The sequence below is a fragment of the Arvicanthis niloticus genome, chromosome 4, assembly GCF_011762505.2.
Source record: "Arvicanthis niloticus isolate mArvNil1 chromosome 4, mArvNil1.pat.X, whole genome shotgun sequence".
Classification (NCBI taxonomy): Eukaryota; Metazoa; Chordata; class Mammalia; order Rodentia; family Muridae; genus Arvicanthis; species Arvicanthis niloticus.
Window position 1 is genome coordinate 75,680,995 of NC_047661.1, and position 22,541 is coordinate 75,703,535.

A 22,541-nucleotide genomic window follows, 5' to 3' on the forward strand; every position below is an offset into this window, starting at 1 on the left:
GATGTTATATAATTTTAATTTATATAGGCTTATATATAAATTTTATATATTTAATTTATGTATTTATACATTATATATAAGTTAAATTTATATACTATATATATATATATATAATATAAGAATATATATAAAGAATATAAAAATACATATACTCTTTCCAGCCCACATTGGGCAGCATACTGCTTCTGGCCTTTGCAGGCATCTTTGTTCACATGCATATACCAACACATGGACATATAATTAAAAAAACAGAGAGAGAGAGAGAGAGAGAGAGAGAGAGAGAGAGAGAGAGAGAGAGAGAGAGATATTGACTGGACCAGCAAGTCACACTCTTCAGTGACAGGGTCCCAAGGGGGAAGGCTAGGAGCTAAGTCAGACAACTTTGGCAAAAGAACACAAGATACTTCAGACACATCTACCTTTGGACTGATAACCACAGTCCTTGTTGGGTGGGGATAAGAGAGCCATTTTCCCAGGATCTGAATCCTTAACTCCTTTAGACTGGCCCTGGCTCCAGTCTAAATCAGACCTTACCAAGTCTGCCCAGGCAAGGACTTATGATCCCTTTGTCCTCTCATCAGGACCATGGATCAGTCTGGCTTGCAACAAAATATCAAGCCCAGAACAATACTTTCTACTTTTCCTTAGACTTGCCCACTGTGTGTGTGTGTGTGTGTGTGTGTGTGTGTGTGTGTGTGTGTGTGTGTGTGTGTGTTACTGCACGTGTTTCTGTGTTTATGTTGGATTGCTGGGGTGTGCGGGGCAATACTGATAAAGTAGACCCAGGTTGGTTGGCTTCAACCACTATCTTTCCTTCCCTTCTCAGGGCTGGGTTGACAGGCTGGTACCACCATGTTCAGAGCCACTATGCCCTGCCTAGACTTACCAGATCTTGCATTTGTACACTTACTGTATGTACATTTAAGACATGTTTATATACTTTTGGTTTGCTAAGCCACTTGAAAATAAATTTTACATACTTTACCTCTAAGTCCTGAGGTATATATAATTCTGCTATACAATCATAACACTGATGTCAGACTCAGGATAGTTAACATGAAATGACATTTTCCCTAACCTCTGAGACATTTAAAATGTTTGGGAAAATTGCAGTATTGGCTTAACAGCAGATAATATGTCTACCTTTTACCTAATTTCACTGACTTTTTGTCCCCTATTCCTACCCCTTCCATCCCCCATTTTTTGAGACAGTCACACTGTGCAGTCCTGACTGGCCTGGAATTCAGTATGTAGACCAGGTTGCTATATAAACACTCACCTATCCTCTTAAGAGCAAGGGCATTGCCCTACAATGCCATTATACACCTAATACAACAATGACTCTAGCTAATACACAGCTGGTAATCCAGCTTCCCCAATCCTCTCCTTCCTCTCCTTATTTATTTATGTATGTGTGTGTGATTTATGTATGTGTGTGTGTGTGTGTGTGTGTGTGTGTGTGTGTGTGTGTTTTCGAGACAGGGTTTCTTTGTGTAGCCCTGGCTGTCCTGGAACTCACTCTGTAGACCAGGCTGGCCTTGAACTCAGAAATCCGCCTGTCTCTGCCTCCCAAGTGCTGGGATTAAAGGCGTGCGCCACCACTGCCCCCAATCCTCTCCTTAGCACTTAGCATGCTTCACATGTGTCTTCCAAACCCACGTTGACTCTCAGTCCTTATTGCAGTGGCTTTGAGGTGTGGACTTTAGGGGTGGTGAGGTCGTACAGATGCTGCTCTCAGAATCGATTAGTGCCTTAGAAACGGGCTTGAAGAAGCAAGGTCATGCCTGCAGCCCTTCTGCAAAGTAAAGACCTCTGGACAGTGTCACTATGAAAAACTGGCCTTCACCAGACACTAAGCTTGTCAGCAATTTGGTCTTGGGCTAGAACTGGAAAAGATGTTCTTTATGAATTACCCAGCCAGTGATATTCTGGTATGGTAGCACAAACAGACGAAGACCGCATTCCATCCAATGCTGAATTTTTAGAAACCGACTTAAATGTGGTTTTGAATTTGCATTTTGCAAAGATCACGTCTGCAGCGTGGAAAAAAAGATTATAAAAGACTCGAGCAAGGAAGCTGGGGAAGCAGCTGGGAAGTTAATGCCGCTGTGTGAGGAGGATGATCTCAGGATTGCAGCTTGGTCACTGCAGACTCTCGAAGCAGCCTGTCTTCCTTGCAGAGCGCCCCCTTCAGATTCAGCTGAGCTTCACGTTACCACAAAAAAGAATTTCAGGATGCTCTAGTATGAGGGGAGTTGGAGTTCTAAAGGAAGGGCATCGACAGAAATTTCTGAGTGGGAATAAACACGCAGGTGTGGACAGGAGCTCCAGAGTGTTTCACTTCCGTGTCTTTACTTACTCCGGACTTCAGTGTCTTCTGAGGTTGATCCTACAGTTGCTAAGGAACTTGGTAGAGATCACAGAGTGGTCCCTAGGAAGTAATGAACAGGATCACAGTTGATCACATCATCACAGTAGGATGCAAAGAAGTTAAGGTGTCTTTACTGCAAACAAAGTTTTAAAATCTTATTTGAAAGAGTCTCATCTAGAAACTTCTGGATTTTCAGATTTGTATCTGTGTAAGGAATAAGGTCACATTCAAAAGCCATACATACAAATAGCATGTTTCATGACTATTTTAATATTCTTATGTGAAACATCTCTAAGGAAGAGGAATGTTGCCACTATGTAGGCAACCTCCCCAGCAGATTTTGACAACTGTGCTGGAGTGCCTGACTCTCAGGAGAGACTTGAGCCAGACTCTGAGTCAGGGACTCCTTTTCTTTCTTAGGTTCCCTGAATTTTCTCTGTTTATCTGTCCTGTCTCAACCTGAGCTAAGGAGGTAGCAGAAAGGGCAGACTCTAACTATAAGACACAGCGAGAGGAAAACAGACAAGGCTGTGGCCGTAGGTTACAAGACCGGAAGTGTAACAATGATTTCCATTTGTGCATCCAAAGTTATACAAATAGTACACTCTGTATATCCCTTGCCCCGCCATCCATCCATCCATCTCTCTCCTCTTGTGGTTTTATTTCTCTGGAGGTTCCTAATGTTTTACTAATACATTTAAAAATCCAGACATTTTTTTACATAACCAGAATGATCAGAAACTGTTCCATGACCCTTACCCCAAACTTGCTGTGCAACTGTCTTCTCATCTTCACTAATCTGGGCTCAGTTTAGTCCTTCAGAGCTCTGGGCTAGCCCCTCAGTTTAGTCCTTCAGAGCTCTGGGCTAGCTCCTCAGTTTAGTCCCTTAGAGCTCTGGGCTAGCTTCTCACTTTAGTCTTTCAGAGCTTTGACTTTTTCTCTTTTGAGACAGAGTTTTGGGATGCTGCTCAGGCCAGTATCAAACTCCTGAGCTCAGGACAATCCTTCTGTTTGAGCCTTCTCTGTGGCTGAGACAGCGGGAGCTGGAACCCCAGCCTTATGTTGCCATCTGTAGCCTGTGGACTTCTCTTACTCATTTTAAGCTAGAATTCTTGATTTATGCTGTAGAATAGAATTTTAGGACCAGCCAGTATGAAATAAAAGTTGAAGTTTATTATGGAAATTGTGTGTGTGTGTATGTCTGTGTGTGCGTTTATAGTTTTTTTTAAAGGTATATGTATGTGTCTTGACATGGTTGTGCACCTATAATGCCAGAATTGGGTAGGTAGAGGCAGGTAGATCTCTGTTAGTTCAGAGCAAGCCAGCTTGTTCTATGTTACAAATCCCAGACTGCCCGGGACTATAAAGTGAGAGACCTTTCTCCCCCCCCCCCCTTTTTTTTTTTGTTGTATTGATTGATTGGTTGATTGATTGATTGAGAGGGTTTCTCTGTGTAACCCCAGCTGTCCTAGAACTTGCTATGTAGACAAGGCTGGCCTCGAACAGAGATCTTCCTGTTTCTATCTTCTGAGTGTGGAATTAAAGGTGAGAGATCTTGAGTTTTTTGTTTGTTTGTTTTGTTTTAAAAAGTAGCTGAACTAAAAATTGCATCCATATTGACCAGGTACAAACTATTTTCTTTTTCAAGCAACACAATATAACAGCAATTTACATGACACTTACATAGTATTAGACATTATAAGTGATTTAGACTTAAAGTAAACAGATCATATTCAAATATAAGAACTGGGTCTGGTGACATAGGCCTAGAATCCCAGACACTCAAGAGGTTGAGGAAGGAGGATCTCAAATTCAAGGCTTGCCTGGATTACATAATGAGTTCAAGCCCAGCCTGGGCAACTAAGTGAACTTCTGTCTCAAAAGTAACAAAAAGAGTTAGCACTATAGCTCAGTGTTAAAGTGCTTGCTTAGCTGCTGTGTGACAGAATTTTTCCTGGTGTCATAGTTAGGGTTACTACTGGTATGATAAAATACCATGACCAAAACAATTTGGGGAGGAAAGGGTTTATTCTGCTTACACATCCATATCATAGTTCATCATCAAAGGAAGTCAGGACAGGAACTCAAGCAGGGCAGGAACCTGGAGGCAGGAGCTGGTACAGAGGCATGGAGGAGTGCTGCTTACTAGCTTGCTCCTCATGGCTTATTCTGCTTGCTTGCTTATAGAACCCACGACTACCTGCCCGGGTATGGCACCACCCATAATGGGCAGGGCCAGTCTCATCTCATAGAGGCATTTTCTCAATTGACTTTCCCTCCTCTCCAATGACTAGGTTGTGTGTAAGACATGAGGAAAAAAACCAATTCCATGACCGTCTAATTAAAGCAAGCTGTATTTGGAGTTGTACAAGGTAGAAGGACTCAGGACCCCTAAAACCAAGTTTTCAGTACAAAAGAGACTTATTTGTCCCAATGGGACAAAGGGTGGGAATAAGAGGCAAAGGCATGAGATAGAAGACGAGGGAGAAGGGAAGGGGAACAAGGGAGAGGGGCCAGGGGTGTTTCTCCCAGAGGGATAAAGAGGAGACAGACACGGCACATAAGAAAATGGCAGTTTATAAAGGTACAAGGGGAAACCCTGTGTTAGGATGAGGTGTTTAATTTTAATTGGGCATGTTATCCAGACAGCTCTCTTAATAATTGATTGTTAGAAAGGAGGCAATAAAAATAAGTTCAAGAATACATCATGTGGAAAGGGAGCCATCAAGGTATCTGGGAAGACTCTTTCCTAAGCAAAAGGTAAATCATATACCACACAGGCTCAGAGTTTAGCAAGGCAAGAGGGTGGGCAACATCATGGGGTTACAAGTTCAGCTTAGGTTGAAAAACTTGGTTTGCAGGATACTTTAGACTTAGGAAGCAGAAACTTGCTCTTGTAATGAAATGGAGACTTAGTAACAATGTATAACAATGTGGCTGTTTCTCAACAATGAGGCTCCTGCTTTGGTTTCACAATAACGGGCCAGTTCATCTGGAGAGACTCAACACAAGCATCCTCTCACCCCGGGTTAGGGGGCCTGTGATAGACCAATGTGGTCATACCACCAAAGTCCAACTTAGTGAACCAATGAGTTTTATTTGGTGTTGGGAACAAGCAAAAGAAACGTATTCTAAGTGCTACCATTTCGTTTTCAGACTCCATTTAATCACAGGGAGAAACTAAATGTCTCAGGTCCTAGGGGAGCTGTGGTCTCCCCCATAGCCAAATAGTTTCTGTTGTAAATAGTTATGGGAATCCAGATATCTCAGGGACACCTTGTAAGTAGACAGTTGTCTGAGTCCAGCCATCTCATGAACAACTTCTCCATCTTGCTGGCAGGGTCAAACAAGTTTGTGTTCCCAGGCCTAGTGTGAACTCCCATTCCGCCTCTCCGAATGTCTTCTTAATTGTCTATTAGCAGGTAAGGACTATAGAAACTGTGCTTAAGTTATAAAAATATATAACCAGTTGCCTGTTGTGCCTTAACTACATGCAGCTGACCCATTCCTTTGGTCCCTTATCACTATGAGCTCTGGACCTAATGTCTAGGAGAATGAATTCAGGACCTTGAAGCCAGGTGCCCCTTGGATACAGCCCAGTCTCCAATGGGTACTCCCTGGTTTAACCCATAATGTCAAACTACAGATGCATAACACTGCAGCTCTTCCAAGCTCCCTCCCGCCCTACCCCTCACTTTGTGTTCTCATTCTATAAAACTTTGTACAATTTCCCTTCGGGGACTCATTCAGATCCTGAATTGCCCACCCCACTGTGTGCTCAGAAAGTAAAGCTTTTATTTTTAAGCTTCCGTCTCTAAAGTGAGTTTTCTCGGCTTCCACCCAACATCAGGGTTACAGGAATAGCTATAACTCAGACAGCTGCATCACCAATGCCTATCCCAGCGTGGACAACAGCTCACAAACACCGGGCACCTGGACTACACCACACAACCTATAGGCAGCTCAACAGGTTGGAGAAAGTCTTTCCCAAGTGACTCAGTTGGTCTAAACTTTTCAGGTAGCTTAGCTTCTCTGAGAGTCACTCTGAAAGGGCAACATAAACCCTATTTGTCTCCATTTTAAGGACCAGGCCTGATTTAAAAAAAAAAAAAAAAAAGGCTGTAAGGCACCAGCTTCAGGAATAGACCTTAAGTCCCAGAAACTAGGTCATAAGTCACTAGCTCTAGGAACAGACCATAAAATCCAGGAACGAGGTCATAAAACCCCCCTCCCAAACAACAGCCTGGGGATAACCACAGAAATGGGGAAATATCTCAGAATGGGTCATCTACACTGGGCAGTCCTCTTTCATCCTATGGTTAAACGTTCATGACATAGGAATGCAGACCACTGACCACTTATGACCCTCTACAACCCACCAATGAAATTTTAGATTACATAATCCTTCTAGAGAGTTTTCCTGGATCCCTATGAGAAGGCCTGCTTGTCTGGGGTCGCCACTTCAAAGAATGGTTGACTCCCTGCATGCTGGTTGTTTCTTTGTTTTTGCATTCTATCTGAGTCTGGGGCCTTCCTTCAGTAATTTTCAGACCTTACACCTCTTAGCAGTCTTCACTGTGTATTCTCAGGGACCGGGTGCGGGGAGGAGTGGAGAATCTGGTCATTTCAGGGACTACCTGAATCTATTTTGAGTTGTTTACTTTCTGCCTTAAGAGTTTCCCTGCAGATGGAATGTATCAATCGTGGAGAAAACTGCTATACAACACTAGCCCTGTGTTCGACCCTAGCACTGCAAAACAATACAAAAAGAAATGACAAAAACACTATACCATTTCACAAGCCACTTGAGCACTGATGTATTGGTACCCAAACTAGAACCAATCCCTTGAGGGGTGACTGGGTGCAGAGGTATCTGGGTATCAGCTGAGCATCTGAGGATGCTTCCCTTTTGGAATAGGGAGGATCACTGTGCTTTGAGTGTATGTGACTTTTTTGTTTTTCATTGTTTTGTGCACTAATTTTAGTACTTGGGAAGTATACTGGAGGTGGCTTAGTCAGGGGTTATTGAAGATAAAAGACAATAACTGGGATAGGTGCATGTTCTGTTGGGTGTGTATGAAACCACCTGAAGAGAAAGCATATGAACAAAAAAAGAATTGTGACAGTGAACTTTATGTTAAAAAGTTTAAAATTACTGTGCTTAATAGAACTTAATGAACAAACATGCCTTTCAAACTTTAAGGTCTGTTACGGGTTATTTTTGTGATTGTTTGGATTGTACAATTTTAACCAGACTGTTATGCAGGGTATGTTAACAGGTCATTAGATTAACTTCTGTTTCTGCTTCTGTAAACAGAAGCTTGTTTTATTCCAGATAACTAAGACTTTGCAAAACAGAATGTAGCCTCCTGCTTGCAGGTAAACAGAATGTAACTTTATATTCTTAGCCTATATAAACCCCTGACTAATGTGACTCAGGGCTACATTTAGGAATCTCAAGTCCAGGATGTAGACCTGGCCCTTGCAGATGTGGATCTGCATAAATGCCTATTCTTTGTTAAAATTCACTCATGGTCAGACTGGTGAATCTCTGAAGGACCCCAGTCCCATAGCAGAATCACAAAGAAGGAAAAGAAAAAAGAATGAAAATGTTTACTTGAACAGCAGCCCTGGCTAGTGTGTGAGGAGTGTGTTTGAGGCAGCAGAGGGACAAGGGAAGCCTTTGTGAATATTGTAGGTCAGAAGAACATGAATGAAGGTAAGACATCATAGGGGGAGGCAGTCATGGATTCAAAGGCCATAGAAAGGCTCAATCATTTGGATCATGGGCTGGAGACTTGCTAATCCACAGTGGCAGGGGATGCTGGGAAGCTTGCTGTGGAGATGGCATTCAGAGATCTGAATGGGCGTACACAACTAGCCCAGTGGAAAGAGGCCTCCAGGCAGAGGACTTGACTTTGACTATATTCTGTACGTGTGAGGCCAAATTCATGGTTAGCATACTTAGACTTAGGTGTTTGATAAAATATAGCACATGAAATAAGTACCTTGGACACAGTGGCTGACTAGAAAAGGTTAAGGTAAGATGACTGTGAGCTTGAGGCCAGACTGGGCACTGGAGCAAGATGTCTTAACAACCAAAAAATGTTTAAATAAAGGGACCAAAGCCTGTCTGGAAGGGACCAACATTATTATTACTACATTTGCAAAGAAAGCTTTGTGGAGTTTCTACAGTGGTTTTCTTGTTTGAAGGCTTAGGACACTGGATCATTTTAACTCTTTAGAAGGTAAACTTAATTTTTATGGTGAACACAAGTATAGGCCAGAGTCATTCAATAAAAATGAATGAGTAAAAATAGCATATTAAGGGAAGAAATAGAAACATAAAAATGTAACAAATATATCCAAATATACACCCTCAGTTACTAATGGTCATGACATACACCTAAATGGACTGAACTTGCTAAGTTAAGATTGTTAAATTTATTATTTATTTATTCTTTGAAAAGAAAACAAAATTAAGTGCAAGCTGTCTATAGCAAGCTTTTCGTCTTTGTTTTCAATATAGTCATAGTTGCAATAATATCTCTTATTTGCTAAAGGGTCTGTCTTGGGCAGATCAAGGTTTTGTGAGGCATTAGGCCCTAGGAAATCATGGAGGCCATCTTGTATAAAATCAGACATAGCATATGACCAACACCTGTAAGCTGAGGGTTTGGGTGGTCAACAACCTCTCACCGTTCCCTCACTATCTGATCCCACTTTATTTGTCCACTGATGTTTGTAAGTTCACTGAAGTATGATTCACACACACTAAATTTAGCAATCTCAACTGTGCAGTGTAGTTTTGCCGGAGGCTCCCAGGTTAAGAGAGAGGAAATTTCCATTGCTTCAGAAGGCACTGAGGGAATTTAATATTACCGGCCCACAGGTAACCATTATAAAAGCCTTTTTTTGTAAATCTTTATTTTTATTCAAATCTTTTTTACTATTTGTGTGTGTGTATCTTTTTTTTCTTTTGTGACTCACTGAGTTTAATTACTATTGGTTATAGGAGCATGGGTGGGGGTGGGGAACTTGAAACTTATCTGTGGCTCCAGAACTGAAGAAAATGTCTCTCTTCTCGCCAGGCTTTTAGCAGGGGTGACTCTCACTACTGCACACCCCCACTTTTTTTTTTTAAAAAAACAAGAGTCTCTGTAGATCATGTGAGATTGTGTTACCAGACAGTCATAAGAATTAGCATGGATGAATGAGCTCAGACCTCAGGAATCTCGGAACTGAGACCAGCAGGTGAAGTCTTCCCTGCCTCCCTCTGCCTACTCTGGAACACGTAACCACAACACCCCACTGAGGACCAGGACGATCAGTGTGTAGCATAAAAACCTGGAGTTCTCCATGCAAATGAGGCATCTAGATGGTTCCCAGTGTTCAGCCAACAAGCTTCCTTTGGGGCATTCCTTCTGCAAAAGGTATTTAATCCCTGGGTAGCCCTGAGGAAGGTGTATTCATTCACATCCACCATCAAATAAACCAGTATAAACAAGCAAGAGTTGTCTCTTCATTAAGGATGGCTGAGGGGAAGGCCTTCATCTTAAAGAGCCTCGCCTAGAACTCCTGAAGGCTCTCTCTTCCAGTCTCTCCCATACTCTCTGCACTCACTGGGAACCAAACCAGTTCCACCAGTTCCATGCTTTGTCTTCCCTGAGGGGAATCGTGGACCACTGATGACACCTGTTCTTATAATATTTCTGTTCTTTTAAGGAAGCAAAATTCCAGGATTCTCACTACAGTGGGGAGAGCCGACCCAGCTCCCGGTGTGCTCGTCAGGTCTCTACCAGCTGAGCTATTCCAATTTGGTGGCGTCTGGAAGTGTTGTGGAGAAAAAAAATATCATACAGTAGAAAATCCATCAGTTCTCTAAAAGTATTGTTTACTTAATTTATATCAAAATAGTTAATTACCTACTATAAGGTAGGTAGAAGGAATCAGTAACTATTGATATAAAGAAAACATGGAGGTCAAATATTTAAAAAAAGGTAGAGCGGCAAATGCTGCCATTTGTGAACACGTGACAGAGCTATGTGGACACACCCAGGCCATTTGTGTGGAAGTGGGGAAACCCTCACGAAGGAAGTGAGGCAGAAACTGGAAAGGCGAGAAGAGAACATGGCTGGGTCCAAAGATGCAGCACAAGGGCCTGGCGACTGAAGGCTCAGTGGCCCAGAGCTGTGGAAAGGCCTGGCTCATCCCTCAGGAATGGACTGCTAAGCAGTAAGTGGGGAGGGAGAGGAGGGGAGGGGAGAGGGAGGGGAGAGGGAGGGGAGAGGGAGGGGGAAAGGAGAGGGAGGGATGGTGGTCGGACTAGAGGAAGAGCATTAAATAAATGTTTGCTTAATTAAGGGGTTTGGGAAGGAACTCCACTGCCTTTAGCAAACAATCTCAGAGGTATCAGAGGAAGCCCCAGCTAGCCTGTTAGTGATGGTGTGCACTCTGCAAAGGGCCTGCTTGTCTATCCTAGGAAGGTTTGGTTACAATTCCAGGAAGGGAGCTCTAGGAGCTGTCGACAACTATGGGGCCTGATACATACCGGCCCATGTAGACTTATCTAATAAGGTTTTGTATGGAATTTAAAATCTCAAAATAATTCTCCTTTATAGAGAAAAGTAGTGGTGGGCAAGTGACTTCATTATGTCCAGTATCTGGTTAGTAAAAGATTATGCATAAAGTTATAAAGAGTATATTCTGAGTCTCAAAAACTGGGTTAGTGAGGAGGGACTGCAGACCTTCAACAAGGCCTAAATCCCCCTGAGCTCCTTTTTCTTTATCCATGAAACAGATTATATCTACTTTGTAGATGGCCTGTAGCACAGCGGGCATCACATTTGGGTTCAGCAGTCTCTGTCCCTTCAGCCTTCTTCACAAAACAGGTCACTGAGAAGAAACCAGAGGTCAAGGCGAGGACTCACTGGCCCTTCAAGCTGAGCTTCACAAGGTGCCAGGGATTTCCCTGTTATCTGGGGTTTGTTCTTAGCCCCAAGTGCCTCAAAAGTTGATACTGTAAGGATTTGCATAGTGGAAAGGCTATTTAATGCCAACAAAATACCCTGCAAACTTAAGAATAGTTTAGAATGAAACTGTAACGTCCAGAATTAGATACAGTTCCCTAACAGGCTCCATCCCCCTACCTCCACCCCCAGGCAGGGTTTCTTTGTGTAGCCCATCCTGGAACTCCTTCTGTAGACCAGGCTGGCTTCAAACTCAGAGTTCCACCTCTTCCTGAGTGCTAGGCTTAAAGGCAAGCACCACCACCTCCATTTGTTTTAGGTGTCTGAGTATTTTGTCGACCTGCATGTATTTCTTGATGCCCACAGGGGGAGGTGGAGTTACACGTTGTTGTGAGCTACCATGTGGGTGCTTGGAACTGAACCCATTTCCTCTGCAAGAGTAGCAAGTGCTTTCTATATATATTGCTAATGTTGGAGAAACACAACATATTCCCACATAAACACCACCTGTGAACCCTGTGAATCAGACCTTTCTATAAACTCATTCATTTCTAAAATTAAATAATCAAAAAAAGTTAGAATTATTTTATGAATTATGCTACATTATACTTACCAAGGAAACACCTTCGTCAGCTAGCCCAGGTTAGTTTTGAACTCTTGGCAGTCCTCATTACCCAACCTTCTAAATGCTGTGTTTTGATTTGTGGCCTCATGCTTTATGACTGGATTTGGGCATTACCCAAGTAAATAACATTTTCCCCAGGACTAATTTCTGCATATAGCTAATATTAACTGTGGGGTGGTGGTGGTGCAGGCCTTTAATACCAGTACATGGGAGGCAATGGCAGGTAGCAGATGAATCACTGAGTTCAAGGCCAGCCTGGCCTTCAAAGCAAGTTCTCAGAAGCCAAGGCTATACAGAGAAACCCTGTCTCGAACAAACAAACAAACAAACAATAAGTAATTTACTTAGTGTAATTCACTAGCCTTCTGCTGTTTCTAGACATTTCATCATGGATTTTTTTTACTAGTCTCAAGACTCATGTTCATTGGCAGTGATTGGCAGTGATTGGCAGAGTGGCTCAACAGCCACTGAGGACCCAGGTTCAGTTCCCAGCACACACATGGTGGCTAACAGCCATCTAGTTCCAGGGGATTAGAACCCCTGCCCACCATTGGCACCAGGCAGACAAAACATACATACACATAAATAAAAATAAATAAACCCCCAAAGAATGAGGATAACAAAAAATATTAAAGATGTAAAACTTATAAGGGTGACAAAGAACCAAAAAGGGTAGAATTAAACTGTATTATTTCTTTAATAAGCATCCTGCCTTCTATAGGATTTTTTTTTTTTTTTTTTTTTTTTTTTTTTTGGTTTTTCGAGACAGGGTTTCTCTGTGTAGCCCTGACTGTCCTGGAACTCACTCTGTAGATCAGGCTGGCCTCGAACTCAGAAAATCCGCCTGCCTCTGCCTCCCAAGTGCTGGGATTGAAGGCGTGCGCCACCACTGCCACTGCCTGGCCTTCTATAGGATTACTAACCGAAGGGTTTTGCCAGGTAGAGGGCCTGACAAGACCCTGGGAAGAAACAGAGGGCTTAAAGATTTTAAAAGAAAGGTGCTAGGGTAGAGGTAGGGGTGGGAGACGATCGCTCTAGACAGAGTCTACAGACACAACTATTACTTTGGGGCTTTCAGTGGAATCTTAGGGGGGAATACGAAGTGGACACAGGTGATTGGATATTAAGGAAATGACAGGATACGCTGTTGTGACAAAGGCAAGATTAGTATCTTGACTATTAAGTCTATCTTGGTACCTGAAAGTTTGTGAGTGCAATTTTTGGGAGAGGGCAAAGGACTGCAGAGTTCACGTTCAGATGCTACATGATGTTTGTTGAGACAAACGAGTTAAACAGCTACTGATCTCAGTTAGCTGGACTTGTAAGCCTCGCCAGTGAAGAGCTGGGGATAGGACAGTTCAGCCGAACTCGTGGATTTATAAGTGGGGAGAGAACCAGAGCAGGATAAAGAAAATCCAAGGAAAGATCAAGAGGACATCTTGAAAGCTAGAAGAAAAAGATGGTGACAGACGCCTCCTAGAGGTCAAAGAGGATGATACCATGTCATCTAGCTCTTTGTCAAGCGACTCAGGAGCAAAGATGGGGAAGGGGGCGAGTCACTGACAAGGGTAAAAAGAAGGGAAGCAACCTCATTAACTCCTTTGCGGAGCTTGCCTGTGTGAGACAGCAAGGTGAGCCTTGGAGAGTAATTTAAAGCTCCGGGGGCGGGGAGTCCAGAACAGAATCCCATACTTCGAGGGGAGTGACTCGTGTTTTGTGCTCTTGATTTAGATTTTTTAGCTCTAAACTGGGCAAACAAAACAAACTTCTGTAAATTACCACACTAAATTGCTCCGTGAAATTCTCCTGTCTTTAAAAATCCTGCAGGAGCCTTTAAATGTGGCTCTCAGCGATTGGTAAATTCTTTTTTCAAAAAGTCCGTCATTTCCTGTACTACAGGATGTAAACCACTGAATCTAGCTTCTGCTCTCCCATTGGCTGCTGGAGACAGCTCCATTTTAAGCCAATCAAACTACTTTTCCTTCACCCCTCCCAATAGACCTTATAAATTACACCAAATTGCTTCACCTTTCCGTATCCTTTCCTTGAAAAAGCAGCAGTTATTGCTTATTCCGCCATGTCCGGCCGTGGCAAGCAAGGAGGCAAGGCCCGCGCCAAGGCCAAGTCGCGGTCGTCCCGCGCCGGGCTGCAGTTCCCGGTGGGGCGCGTGCACCGGCTGCTGCGCAAGGGCAACTACGCGGAGCGCGTGGGCGCCGGCGCGCCGGTGTACATGGCGGCCGTGCTGGAGTACCTGACGGCCGAGATCCTGGAGCTGGCGGGCAACGCGGCCCGCGACAACAAGAAGACCCGCATCATCCCGCGCCATCTGCAGCTGGCTGTGAGGAACGATGAGGAGCTCAACAAGTTACTAGGAGGAGTCACCATCGCCCAGGGCGGGGTCCTCCCCAATATCCAGGCTGTCTTACTACCGAAGAAAACTGAGAGTCATAAGCCTGGAAAGAATAAATAACTATTAACCTTTTCCACACAAAAAGGCTCTTTTAAGAGCCACCAAAGTGTCAACCAAAGGGCTGGTCACACACTAGCGCGTTAGCTCCTTCTATGAAGACTTGGTGGCTCTAAAAAGAGCCTTTTTGTGTTTGTGTGAGTTTCACTTGCTCTTAGCCTTGTGGCTCTCCGTCTTCTTGGGCAGCAGCACGGCCTGGATGTTGGGCAGGACGCCGCCCTGCGCGATCGTCACTTTGCCCAACAGCTTGTTGAGCTCCTCGTCGTTGCGGATGGCCAGCTGCAGGTGGCGCGGGATGATGCGGGTCTTCTTGTTGTCGCGGGCCGCGTTGCCCGCCAGCTCCAGGATCTCGGCCGTCAGGTACTCCAGCACGGCCGCCATGTACACCGGCGCGCCGGCGCCCACGCGCTCCGCGTAGTTGCCTTTGCGCAGCAGCCGGTGCACGCGCCCCACCGGGAACTGCAGCCCGGCGCGGGACGACCGCGACTTGGCCTTGGCGCGGGCCTTGCCTCCTTGCTTGCCACGGCCGGACATAATTTAAATCTATAATAAGAGTACCGAGGTGACAACTGCTACAAAGCTAGGTTGGGTCCTTTCTAAGGCCTTTCTTTATAGGCGTTCCTAGGGGTGGGGTCAAGAGGGAGCTTTTCATTGGCCGTTATTTGGCCCCAGAGAAGTCCAATGAAATCTGAAATTTTAGGTTTGTCCTGAAACCGCAAGTTTCACGTATGGGCCAATGGAAATTAAAAGTACTTTGAGACCTAATTTGCATAAGGCTTTCATAAAGGGCTCAGGTCCTCCCGGTCCCTGATTGATTTTCTACTTACTAGACTGTTTTCCAGTATTTGCTTTCGATCATGCCTGAACTGGCCAAATCCGCCCTAGCTTCCAAGAAGGGTTCCAAGCAGGCTATCACCAACGCGCAAAAGAAAGATGGTAAGAAGCGCAAGCGTAGCCGCAAGGAGAGCTACTCCATATATGTGTACAAAGTGCTAAAGCAGGTGCACTCGGACACGGGTATCTCGTCCAAGGCCATGGGCATCATGAACTCGTCTGTCAATGACATCTTCGAGCGCATTGCCACCGAGGCTTCTCGCCTAGTGCATTACAACAAGCGGTCTACAATCACATCGGGGAGATCCAGACGGCGGTGCGACTCCTACTGCCTGAAGAACTAGCTAAGCTAGTTCTGGAGGGCATCAAGGGGGTCACCTAGTACACCAGCGCCAAGTAGAGGTCCCCCTGGATGAGGCGCTCGCTGGTCCTTTTGGTCTCTCTCTCAAATCAGGAGAGAGCTTTGTCCACTTGCATTAGTTTCTAGTTCCTATTCCAAAGTTACTTTAAGAGTCTTGGAAAAGGTACACTAAAGAAGTTTTAAGCCTTTGTGGTTTTGAGTTGCCCTGTGATATCTGGTTTGCAGTTAGCTGCACCCTACTTAGTTTCTTGGAGTTCTTTTTAGACTAGGATAATGGAAGTGGGTCTCTGGGCCCGGCTTTCATGTTCTATACTGTTGTGTCCGGGTGCCTTTTACTTGTCGACCTAAGGTGAAGTGGTATCCTTACCTTGGCGGTTAGGGCTCCAGGACACAGCTAAGTCTGTGTCGATGAATACTAGGTATCAACCGTCTACAACTGAAACCGCTCTGTCGCTTTACTTGTGTCCTGGGCACCAGCGGTTACAGGTACTTAGGGCGACGTCCCTCTAATTTACTGATTTACAAACATGAACGTTCCGCGTTGCTGCGGATTTGGTAGAAGTCTGTTGTGGTTCTCTATCAAACATTTCAATCTCTGTTCGTGGTCAAGCTGGCCTGACATTTTTATACCTCCAGAGCCCACCAATGTCTTAACCACAGCAGATGCTACTTTTAAAAACTACTTATTGAATTAATTCTTATATCACTGCTTTTAAAATTATTGAGTTAATTTTTATATTAAGGCTGGGAGGGCAGAGGCCTTGTCCATTTGATGTATGTGAAGACACGTTGGAACGGAAATGTTTTGGGGATTCTTTTTCCAAATTTGTCTTTAGTTATACTTACTGTGGTGGCTGTTCTTGGTTGTCAACCCAAGCAGCTGGGTACACCTGTGAGGAATTTTTTTTTTCTCTTAATTCCATAATTTGAAGTGAGAAGAACCACTTTTAATCTGGATCTTTTCCATCTTTAATCTGGGCCTGCTGGCAGCTTCTATTAAGGACATGAAGAAATAAACTTGTTCTTTGCCTGCTTGTACTAGATGGCAAGTCTATTCCGTAACTGGCATTAGAGCCTACTTCTTCAGTATTCTGGCATACACTGAAGATCAGCTGAGACATCCAGCCTTGTGGACTGAACAACTACTGGATTACTGGAACTTCCATTGGTAGACAGCCATTATTGGACTAGCTGGACCCCAGCTCGTAAGCCAGGTGTTTATGTTCGTGTGTGTGTGTGTGTGTGTGTGTGTGTGTGTGTTTACCAGGGGCTAGCCATAATAGTTCCCTTAATTTTGCCAATTTAGAGTAAGCTCTTGGAATTTTGTTAAATCGAGAGTATTGGCCTGGGGTTGGGGGCAGACTTTTTACTGCCACTACCATCCCTGTTTCTAATTGTTCTATTCTCTACTGAGATGAACTTTAAATTTACAATTGTCCCTATCATTTACATATCAGGGGGCTCTGCAGGATAGGTTATCGAGTGAGTAGTGAAATTAATAGAAGCTAAATGGGTTGGACGGCGGCTGACCCGTGGGCCAACACTGCCTACTCTTGTCTCCTACCCGCAGACCACACGGGTTTTGGGGATCTCTTGGTTTTCTTTTGCAGAGTGTAGCATACCACATTTTCCTTTTGAAGTCTTGATTTTGTTGGTGCAGATACTTGATGGTCTGATCACTTTCTCAGTTCTGCTTTATGGTAAAGGTTCCTGGAGCTGATTGCAGGAGCTTTGTGAATCCAAAAAAGAGTTCCAGACACTGTCCTCCATGGACAGAATAAGTCCCGTTTACCGAACATGCATTTCCAAGTGTGTAGACGCTGTTGTTATCATTAGTAAAGTTATCAATTAGTTTCAAGTCTTTGCTGGATTGTTTTCTGAGCAATTCATTTTCTCAAAAAATAAAATGAATAGATACAGCCATTCCTGGTTGGGTCTGTGGAAAAGCTGAGTGCCTCTGATTTGAAAGATTTATAAGCCATTGGTCAGAGCTTAGGGGTGTAGCTGGGAAGGGTTGGCCAGAATGCACTGAGGCCTTAGGCTCAACCCCCCAGTACATTAAAACACACACCTGCTTCTAGCTGAACATTACTTGAGTGGTGCCTTGGGGCTGGAATATTCTATGACACAGCCATTGTTAATGCCTTGTAATTGAGAAATATATGACCACAAATAAAGAATATTACAAACAAGAGAAAGTGAAATAAAATCCCTGGTAAAGTTTAGCCGACACCTGCAGAACATTCAACATGCTAGGGAGTGTTCTAAGCCCTCCCAACAGACTGGCTCATGTGATCTTCACAGGGAACTTTATGGAGTAAGTCCCGTTATTATCTCCCGTTTTATAGCGAAGGGAACAGAGGAATAGCATTGCTTTTCCTTATAAACTGTCTAGAGAGTAAGTCCCCAGTTTAGTTTTACAGGACTTGAGAAAATAAGATTGCTCCCCCAAAACCCTGACCCCCTCTGTGCATTTGGGAAGAGGGGTTGAAGTGTCCAAGCTTCACCTTCAACACCACCCCCTCTGCTCTAGAATGCACCCTGCATGTAAATCCAGAAGGGCGGTGGCTAACCTTGAGAATGGAATTGGGGAGACTGACTTTCCATCCCAGAGACCACAGCTCCAGCCAACTGAGCTTATCCTGCCAGAGGGAGGGGTTGTGGGGGGAAGTATTTCACCAGCTCAGAACCTCTCACCAGCACAAGAAGCTTGGTGGCTTGTTTGGGGCTCCTCCCGTGCTTGTATGATGGTCTTGTAGCAGACACGGGGAAGAGAGTATTAAAAGAATCTGGTGTTTTAACCCTGGAGGAGAAAGTATCAGTGCAGTGAGATCTTGCATTAAACCTCTCTCCCATTTATTTGCTTTCCTTAGCTTAACAATAATTGCTACAAAAATAATTACCCTAGCCCTTCCCCCCACTCTTGTACTTTCTCTCTTCTTTTCTTTCCCCTACTTTTTGGATATACCCCAACTTTGGGCCATGATGATTCCACAGAGAAGCACAGTAAGTTTCCTTCCCCTAGTTGAACTTACCGACCATTTGACTGTTGCCCGCCCGGCCCTCTGCTTAGTGGTTTCCATTATGGCCTGTTTCCTCTCCACTGCTACCCTTTAAGGTATGTCTCATTGTTTTCTTTATGTTAGAGATGATGGAAACAGCCTTGGAGAGCTGAAATGGCTCCTCTGGGATCGTACAACAAGTGGTAGGGCTGCAAGGCAATGCACGTCTTTTGGTTATTTTGAGGCAAAGTCTCCATATGTAACCCAGGCTGGCATCAATCCTGCAGGGACCCCCCTCCTTCCAAGCCACCTAAGTGCTGGACTCCAGAAGGCAGCCACCACCCCTGACTTTAGCATAATCAGAGATTGTTTTCACCTTGTTGCACACCTATCAGCATTCTTTTTCTAGCTACAAATATGGTTGCCAACCCACTTACCTTTTAATGTACAAGGGGTTGCTCTAGTCTTCCTCTCCCCTCTCCTGTATTTTCTTTCTCCTTTTCTTTCCCCCACTATATCCCAACTTTAGGCCATGATGATTCCACAGAGAAGCATGGTAAGTTTCATACCCCTAGTTGAAAAGGAACAGAGAGGGAGGGAGGAACGGAGAGGGAGGGAGGAAACACACACACACACACACACACACACACACACACACACACACCTATTCTATCGAAGTGCGAGGAGGGTTCTGTCTGTTCTCTTCCACCAAAGCTGCTCTAGCCACCCTATGTGCTGGTGTGAGTCTTCTCCCACACAAATCTGACCCCCTCACTTTGCTCACAAACCTCCTCTGTTTTAGGAACAAACTGCCTCAGCTTAGTTTAGTGAAACATGAAACAACATAGCACATTCAATTTCACTTGTGATCTGTGGACTCCGGTGCCTTTAAGAGGAAGGCAGTTATGCCTCTTGGTCTTAGGAACAAAGGTGGAAGTGCCCCACCCCTGTGGTTGAGGACTAGTTGTCAGACACAAGCTGAAGTAGAGTATGTGACAGTGTAGGTGACTGTATGAGACAAAATGACAGAGAAACCTTGTCTGCTGGGTGTGACTTTGTTTCCTTTCAATAAAGTTTTCATGTGATAAAAGCAAGCAAACAACAAAACAGTGACAACAACAAAAAGAAGGAAATTGTCTTAGCTCATAATTCTCAGCAAAAAGGCCTCATCTCCAGCTTTATGCATATCCTGTTTAATCTTTATTTATCTTCAGAAATTGCCCTTTAATCAAGAGACTGTCATTGTGATCATTGTGTTAATCTGTTTTAACATGTTTGATTGGGAATGTGTACTTTTATAAATGTCTATTAATATTAACATTAATAGCTTCTAGGCCACTTCTTTCTCTTAGAAGCGTTATTAAGTGTAGTATCATTAATTCATTTAAGAATTTTTGGAGTTGGGCCTGGTGTTGCAAGCAAGTCTGGAAACTTTAGGGAAAACTGAGGTGGCTCAGCATGGCAGAGTGCTGGGTTTCCATGAGTGAGACCCTGTATTTAATCCGTGTTGTGACAAAGAAAACAATTCCGAGCAACTGTGGTGGCACAACTGGGAAGGCAGAGGCAGGAGGATCTCTGTAAGTTAGAGGCAAGCCTGGTCTACATAAGGAGCTCTAGGAGAATCAGGACCACATAGACCCTGTCTTGAGAAAAAACCAATTCCAGGTAGTTAGATGGCTGGCAGCCTCCTAGGCAGTGATGATGCAGATCAAACAGAAGAGTGGCTTCTGGCTCCCTAGACTTTTAGTAAATCGAAGGAAAGAAAGATATTAAATCAGTGACCATAATCAATAATGGTGAGTATTAAGAGAGGGGAAGTAGTGACGTAGAACGTGTCATGGAAGGTGCTCTAACTTAACAGTTGGAAGGATGTTGTCTTAGTTACCTGTAAATGAAATATTTATTCTAGCTAGCCCGTATAAAAGACATAGAAACCTGGTATTTTATTTACAAGCTGTAAGCCTGGCCTGGGTGGGTTCTATGCTGTTCTCACCTGTATCCAAACCATACGCCCCTGTTACTCACTATTTGAGTGTCACCCAGGCTGCTTCCGCTCCCTCAGCACGTCCTCAGGGTACACGTCTCCTGGCCACAGGATCATGATTCATCTGGTCTCACGGTGACCTCATTCTCTCTGTCTTCCTTCCTCTTCCCCCTGGTCTCTCTTGAGTCCCCTCAGTCAGCAAGTTCTGCCTTCCTCTCTCTATTGCCCAATCACAGGGGCTAGCCTTTTATTAACCAATTAGCTTTAAATTGGGGAGCAGGGTTTACACAACACAGGCTAGAGTGAGCATGCGCTTGTCAGAATTTAGCATTTGTATGCATAGCAACAGACCAGCCCCCAACAGCTACTATTGCTGTTGTGGCCCAGTCAGCTCACAGAATTGAAAGTCATTAGGGAGTGTCCTCTGTTGACAGGGATTAGGAGGTGTGGCCCTCTTGGAGGACGTGTGTCACTGGGGGTGAGCTTTGAGGTTCCAAATGCTCAAGCCAGGCCCAGTCTCTCTTCTTGCTGTTACAGAATATGGATGTAGAACTCTCAGCTACTCTCCAGCACTGTGACTGCCTCCTGCAGGCTGCCAGGCTTCCTGCCATGATGATAATGGACTAAACCTCTGAGACATAATCAAGGCCCAATGAAATGTTTTTTTTTTTTTATAAGAGTTACTGTGGTCATGGTGTCTCTTCACATCAAAAGAACATTGATTAAGACAGCTGTGAAAAGACACCATGACCAAAGCAGCTTATAAAAGAGAGCATGTAGTTAGGGGCTTACATCCTCAGAGGGTGTCTCCTCCATGATGGGCATGGCAGCAGACAGGCAGGCACAGGCACAGCACTGGGGTAGCAGCAGGGAGCCTACATCCTGCTCATAGCAGCAGGCAGAGAGTGAGCAAACAGGAAACAGTGAGGGGTTGTGAAACCTCAACACACCCCCCCCCCCCCCCAGGATTTAGAGTCACTGTGGAAATAAACCCCCGGAGCACATCTATAAGAGATTTTCTTTTTAAAAGAGTTTTTAGAAATTAAATTTGTGAGTATGTATGTGTCTGTGTGAGTGTGTGCCAAGTGTTGGGGGTGGGTGTCCATGGCGCTGGAGTTACAGGCGGCAATACAGGGTCTGGAAGGATATTCAAGATGACCCTGGGTGCCTCATTTGGATTATATCATGTCGACTTAAAATGCACTACTTATTGACTTTTGAGACAAGCTCTCAGCATGCAGCCCAAGCTGGCCAGAAATTCACTATATTAGACCAGGCTGCCCACAACCTTTTGGTGTCCTCCTGCCTATGTGGTTTAAGGGCAGGGATTACAGGAGTGTACCACCATGCCCAACTAAAATGCATGTACTTTAAAGCTGCTAACTAACATCACTGGACAAGTGCCTCATTTTTTTTTACTTAGAGGTTTTTGTTTTGTATTTATATGTGAAAAACTAATCTGGTGGCTGTATGGTAGCACACAGGACTCAGGCAGGCAGGAGAATCGAGTTCAAGGTCAGTCTTATAAAACATCGAAACAAAATAAAATCAACAAAAATAAAAACTTAGCCGGGCGGTGGTGGCACACACCTTTAATCCCAGCACTTTGGAGGCAGAGGCAGGCGGATTTCTGAATTCGAGGCCAGCCTGGTCTACACAGTGAGTTCCAGGACAGACAGGGTTACACAGAGAAACCCTGTCTTGAAAACAACAACAACAACAAAAACAAAAAAGAAGGAAAGAAAGAAAGAAAGAAAGAAAGAAAGAAAGAAAGAAAGAAAGAAAGAGAAAGAAAGAAAAAAACTTGGTGCTGGAAAGATGGCTCTGTAGTTAGGAGGACTTGTGCCTGTTGCACAGGACTTGAGTTTGGACCCCAGCATACATATGGTGGTTCATAACTATCTGTAACTCTAGTCCAGGGGAGCCAA

At 44.2% G+C, this 22,541-nt stretch overlaps 2 protein-coding genes and 1 pseudogene across 2 annotated transcripts; 2 read left to right on the forward strand and 1 right to left on the reverse strand.

Annotated features, from left to right (window-relative positions):
* The first annotated feature begins 14,022 nt into the window (after positions 1-14,022).
* LOC117707546 (histone H2A type 2-B) lies at positions 14,023-14,737 on the forward strand. Its single transcript, XM_034500943.2, has one exon. It carries the CDS (start codon positions 14,043-14,045, stop codon positions 14,433-14,435), a length of 393 nt encoding a protein of 130 aa, XP_034356834.1. The 5' UTR covers positions 14,023-14,042; the 3' UTR covers positions 14,436-14,737.
* Positions 14,577-14,991, reverse strand: LOC117707561 (histone H2A type 2-C). The gene has a single exon (XM_034500961.2). It carries the CDS (start codon positions 14,964-14,966, stop codon positions 14,577-14,579), a length of 390 nt encoding a protein of 129 aa, XP_034356852.1. The 5' UTR covers positions 14,967-14,991.
* On the forward strand, positions 14,872-20,775 carry LOC143442066 (histone H2B type 1-L-like; annotated as a pseudogene).
* Positions 20,776-22,541: the final 1,766 nt, after the last annotated feature.